The sequence below is a fragment of the Podarcis erhardii genome (genome assembly GCF_964252035.2).
Source record: "Podarcis erhardii genome assembly, chromosome: 12".
In the NCBI taxonomy this organism is placed as follows: domain Eukaryota; kingdom Metazoa; phylum Chordata; class Lepidosauria; order Squamata; family Lacertidae; genus Podarcis; species Podarcis erhardii.
The window spans coordinates 11,309,949-11,316,276 of record NC_138513.1 but is presented as its reverse complement, the minus strand read 5'-3'; the positions used below and the strand labels follow the sequence as shown (position 1 = coordinate 11,316,276).

The following is a 6,328-nucleotide window of genomic DNA, read 5'->3' as shown; positions in this document are numbered from 1 at the left end:
TCTCCTCCCTTTCGACTGTTGCCCATAGACTGGCCTTCACCAAAGCGAGGTTCAACGTTTTTCCCTCCAACGTCCTGAGACATAGATTCTCAAAGGGCCAAGCCCCCGCCATGTGCGAATGTGATAAGGAGACACCGGATTCACTCCAGCACATCATGTTCACTTGCCCCCTGTTCAATGTGCCACGGGCAAATTTGTTGGGATCAATCATACAGAAACTAGAGGGTACCCCACCAAAATTCCACCTTGCCCAAATCTTGCAGGATAAGGATACTCATACGACCCTGAAAGTGGCAAGGTTCCTGGTCGCTGTCCTTACCCAAAAGCGACGCCAAGGAGCACTACAAGCTAACTAAGGCGTAGTATGCCATTCTATCTTATAGTATTTTATTGTTATAGTGGTGCTTTAGCGGCTGTTTTCCCCACGTGCACAAGTTGTTATTTATGTGTCGTTTTTACCTGTATGGGCCTATGGCCGTAAATAAAATTACTATTACTATTAAACATAAATTTCCCGTACTGGAAATAAGCGTGCACCTGCTGCGCAGCTCCGTTCTTAATAGCATTAGAGGCTGCGTCTCCTCGTGAAACAGCCACACTGGCTCCGCCCTATTTCGAACCCCGCAAACCTTTGCCTAAGCCCCGCCGCCCTTTGCATCTTTCGCTCCACCTCTTCCCAATGTCTCTTCCTAAGTCAACAACTCCACAGCCTCGCCCACTCCCTCTCGCAAGCTCCGCCCTCAAGAGGCGCGCGCTCGCTCTTCGCAGCTTTTGCTCGCGCCTCTCTCCTCGCAACGCAGAAGGGGCGGCGGTAGCCACACCCTCGCCGCTTAAGCCCCGCCCTCCTCCTCGAGCGCTGTGGTCGCGGAGGCCCTGCCCACTGCCCGCCCTGTCCGCGCAGGCGCAGCGTCACCCTCGAGCGAGGTACCCCCTCAGAGAGGCTGTCCGATCCGCCCCCCTCAGCCGCAGGACGGTGTGTGACAGACGCGGCGGCGAGGGAGCCAGGAGGCAGCGGCGGCGGCGGCGCGCGTCGTTAAGTGCCGCGTCGTGCCCGCGCCTCACTCCCGCCCCCTCCGCCCTCTTTCCCTCACCCGCTCCCCCCCCCCCAGGTGTCAGGGGCATCCGCCGCCGCCCCCTGCCATGGTCCCCCGCCCGTCGCCCTGGAAGCAGGAGGAGCTGGGGCGGCGGCCGCCATTGCCTGAGGGGGCTGCGAGGCGGCGATGAGAGGATGGACGCGGACGAGGTGACCATCCGCGAGCAGAACTTCCACAGCCAAGTGCGGGAGTACACGGTGCGTAGCCGCCGGGAACCGAGGGCCCTTTCGGGGCTGCTGGCACCGCCTCCCTCGCCCTCCCTCCGCTACCGCCCCCCACGGTTCTAACGTGTCGACCCCATTTGCCCCCTCAGGATCTCGCTTGCTCTGCCCCCCCCCTCACGAAGGCCCGCCTACACCGCCCCCGCGTGCGGGGAGACGGCGCGGCGCTCTAGCTTTGCAAGCGGCGCCGAGAGGGCTCGTGTGTTTTGCACCTGCGTTTTATGCGCCCGGGCAGTTAGTAGACGCTGCTGCTGCTGCTGCTGCTGCTGTTTTTAAAAAGGACTTCCCTTGTGGTTAAGTTGCACCCTCCTCCCTTACCTTCCGCAAGTCACGCTTCGCTTTTCAGTTTAAAGAAACTGTTCCACGTTTTTCCGTATTTGTGTGCGTGTTGCCCCTACGGTCGCTGCTTAGGGACTAAAGCCAGGTTTTAAGCATTATGTAGGACAGTAGTTGCGAAGGCAAACATGTAATGAGACCATTAACCGTGTTGCACTTTTGTGCAGCTTTGGAAGTGTGTGGTCGTAGTTTCTGTCTCCAAGGTGGATTGGCCTAAAGAGTTTCTACACCTGAGCAGGATGTCTATTATTATTATTATTATTATTATTATTATTATTATTATTATTATTAAAAGTTCTATAATTCTTTTTTTCCCACCATAGGCAGAGGAGGTACAATAATAAATAGCACTTTACCACCCTTTAGCAGCATCATTGTTCTTAAGAGTCTGGGATGTCTCTGTAGACAGAGTTCTGGGATTTGCTTATGTCAGGTGCTTGCTGTAAGTTGGTTTTATGGTCTGTGACTTTAAAACAGCATTGTGTTACTGTATTTATTACTTGCTGTATATAACACTGGGATCCCTTTCAGGTGAAGAACTGTTTAGAAATATAATAAATGCGTAAACAAACATGTCTGAAATATAATAAACAAACAAGGTAATGTGGGTCAAATGTGTTCATGGGATACTTTTGCACTCTATTGGGCATAAGTTATGTGGGTCAAATGTATTCATGGGAGGCTCTTGCAGTGACCTTTCATTTCAGCATATAAAGTGTTGACTGACTGACACTTAGTTCATGAAGATCTTTTCACTTGGAAAAGCTTATGCTCATATGACTGCCCACAGTATGGGTATACAGGGTAGAGAAAAAACCTTTACAGCCAATATCAGTGGTATGTATCATACATTCCTGCAGGAGAGTGTCTTCCTCATTCTCGTATAACCCTCCCCAAACACAGCCCATACCAAGTATGGCAGCTGTATTGACTGTACCACACACGCTGTAGCTGTACTCTCTAGTTCTGATTCTCAGTACCCGTAAGTACAGTGGTGCCCCGCAAGACGAATGCCTTGCAAGACGGAAAACCCGCTAGACGAAAGGGTTTTCCCTTTTGGAGGCGCTTCGCAAAACGAATTTCCCTATGGGCTTGCTTCGCAAGACGAAAATGTCTTGCGAGTTCCTGCAGGTTTTTTCCCCTTCCCCCCCCTTTTCCTAAGCCCTAAGCCGCTTATCAGCTGATCCGCTGATAAGCCGCTTAACAGCTGATCACTAAAAGCCGCTAAACCGCTAATAGCGCTAATCCGCTAAGCTGTCAATGGGCTTGCTTCGCAAGACGAAAAAACCGCTATACGAAGAGAATCACGGAACGGATTCTTTTCGTCTTGCGAGGCACCACTGTAAATTATATACTGCTTGATTGTAATAAAACTTCTCAATGGTTTCATTAGTACTAATTTCTGAGTAAAGTCGAAGCATTCAAAGTTCAGTCCATCACCTTTTGCACAAGTGATGTGTTTTTGATGTATCCAGCTATCCATTGCTTTTACTTCCTTTGCTGAATGTGGGAGTACATTCTACAAAGAAGCTTATGCCATTCTGATTTGCATATAAAGTGCTTCCTAGCTCCAGATCATAATCCAAACCTTAACCCAAGCCTGGAAGTATATGGTGTCACCACAGCCCTTCTATAAATACCATCTACTACTTTTACATATCATGTACTGAGCAGGTGTGCAGGATTGTTGCATATACAGTGGTACCTCGGGTTACAGACACTTCAGGTTACAGACTCCGCTAACCCAGAAATAGTACCTCGGGTTAAGAAGTTTGCTTCAGGATGAGAACAGAAACTGCGCGGCGGCAGCAGGAGGCCCCATTAGCTAAAGTGGTACCTCAGGTCAAGAACAGTTTCAGGTTATGAACGGGCCTCCAGAACGAATTAAGTTCTTAACCCGAGGTACCACTGTATTTCCATCTTCTAGAACAGATGGGAAGCCTCAGGCCTCGGGTGCAAATGTGACCCTCCAGGCCTCATTGTTTGACCATTGGGACTTTCCACAGGTCATGCTCCTCATCAGCTTCTTACTGACTGGAATGTGTCCTTGAACTGGGATAATGTTTCTTAATTGCCAGAGTAAAGCGTGGAGAGATGTATGTGCATAAAGAAACACCCTACTTTTTGTGTGTGGTCATGCCTATTGTTCCACCCAGTTTTGTGTCTAGTCCCACCTAAACTGGCATGCCACTCCCATAAGGTTGCCAATGGGGGAATATAGCCCTCATGCTGAAAAAGATTCCCCACACATTTATAGATGAATCTCTAGAGGTCATGTTGTTTGCAATTGACTCCCATCATCTTTTGGGGAGAAAAGTTATACCTCACTTTGCCCCCAAAGGAGCTCAAAAAGTGCATGGATCCCCCACCCCACTATACTTCATAACAACCCTGTAAAGTAGGTTAGGGTAATGGGTTTAATGTTGCCAAGTGAATTTCATGGCCGAATCTTTCTAATGCTGACACACACTGTTGAACCTGTGCCAGTCAAGTACAAGAGTACATCATTTGTCTAGCCTCTCCACATCAGTCCTGTATTAGCCAACTGCCTCGTAAGTGCTATCTACTTTGTGACTCTGTACCCACTAATGTTTTGCTTTTCCCCACATCATACTAAATACTATTCTCACAGCATTCTTCCCCAACCTGTTGTCCACCTCCCCAGCTTTGCATAGTTGCATGATGGGTACATTCAGAGATATATAACTGTCTGTATGGCCTCTTCGGAGTTGTCCACTTTGGTTCTATCACATCTTCCCACCTCTGCAAATACAAAAGTGAACCTGCACGTCTCCCCATGAAGTGATGTGCCAATTTAATACTGAAAAGTTGGATGTGTGAGTAAATTGTACTCCTGCTTATTTATTGCCTGATGCCACCTTAAATTGCTGTGCTGTAAGGCTTGCCCTCCATCCCATTATTCAATACCCCCCAGTGTAATATTTTACATTTCTCTCTCCTTCGGCTGATTATAATGTTAGATAAAGACAGTACTTAAAACCACCATGTTGCTTTGTAAATTCCATAGGCAAGTATGGGGTAGCTTGTTGCGTTCCTTCTTTCCTAACACACGTCTTTCACACTTTCTCCAGACTGAGCATGGCATGCATCAGAATGAGGGAATATGTGGTTAACACCTCAGTGTCACAGGACTACGTCATCTCCTCTGCACAATACTTTTGGTAATGGATTTTATAGTTGCTCAGCCTGTGTTAAATGCTGTTCTTAACCAGAAATAGAATATATAGTCTTTCTCTAGGAATGTTATGGTATACTTCCCCCAAACTGTGTTTTCAGTTTTGGCCTCTAATTTTTTATTGAAAAAACTGTAACAGGTTAGATAAAATTAGTGTTCTTGGAAGCTTTTTGTAACCTGGCATACTTCCTTAATTGCTTTTTTACACTACACTATTCCCGGAATCAGGCTGGTTCCTGTGGCCTGGGACACATTGTTCATTTAATGCATGGAGAATCCTGCCTTTCAGAGTAGGAGCAGACCAGATTGTTTAGCTTGTTGGTTTTGATTATAGTGACCCTTCTTGTTTTGCTTGTTTTATTAGATCAAGGTGTGAACAACTGAGGGTCTGTTCTCATTTCTGAGGATTTGTTATTTTCAGCTTTGGTCTTTTATAAAACCTTTTCCCCCCTTCAGTTGTAAGCTGATATTTTCAGTAAAGTGAATGTTAAGCCCTTCTCAGAAATTGCAGCCCACACATAGCACAGCAACACTTCTGTGCTGTGCAAAAGTTGCGTAATAACTAATACCTTAAGTTAGCCTTCTGCTTTTTTTCATAATTCTCATCAGCATCTTCTTACTGTTGGTCCAATTCTCCTGGTGCTAGGAACCTAGTTTGCATTTTGAATAGCTACAAATTTAGTTTGTGAAAGTGGACTTGGTAGTCATACCATCCTTTTGCTCTTCAGACAGCACAAACGTACAACAAAATTACCAAAGAATAATACAGTAGTCAGTTTCTTGTACCCATGTCATCATGCCATCTTTGTTTGGATTCAGCTTCATATAGCTTGCCTCACCTAGTCCCTTGCTTCATTGAGACTCTGAATAATAGATTAATCAGACTCAAAATACAGATAAACATCAAACAAATTGTAACATTTTCTTAGCAATATATGAGAAAATGGACTTTCTGGAAGTGAAATTGCACCATGGGTGCCTTGACTTCCTTTCTATTGAATTATAAAACTCCAGTGTGGAATTTATTTTTATAACATCCTTTCCAGTCTTTGAAGTGATAGCATTCAGGGTAAATGATGGTTGAGATGCACCAAATATGCCAACTTAGCATTTTTAAAGGCTACATGTTTATAAATAATGCACAATACATTTTCCAGAAATGAGATGACTTGCAGTTTAGAAAGTTTGTTGACTGATTCATGGAGATCACAACTCAATGAAAAGAAAAGAGTTATAGAACTGTAGAGTTGGAAGGGATCCTGAGGGTCATCTAGTCCACCCCTGCAATGCAGGAATCTCAATTTGCAATCCCCATCCAATTGAAACCATATCAGACCCTGCTTAGCTTTACAAATGTGCCAGCAGCTTTATTGCTTCAGTTTTAACATGTTGATTGATGGCCAGTGATCAAAAGACATAACTTTTCTGGTTGCCTTGCACCAGACTCCTATGACCCCCTCAGTGCTAAATGCATATACAGT

The 6,328-nt window shown here is 46.0% G+C and overlaps 1 protein-coding gene across 1 annotated transcript in view; it reads left to right on the top strand.

Moving 5' to 3' along the window:
* The first annotated feature begins 895 nt into the window (after positions 1–895).
* Positions 896–6,328, top strand: part of LMBR1 (limb development membrane protein 1) — a 63,938-nt gene continuing 58,505 nt past the window's right edge. Inside the window, exon 1 of the mRNA XM_081834444.1 lies at positions 896–1,291. Within this exon, the coding sequence (XP_081690570.1) occupies positions 1,229–1,291 (63 nt within the window). The 5' untranslated portion in view covers positions 896–1,228. The remainder of the gene's footprint in view (positions 1,292–6,328) is intronic.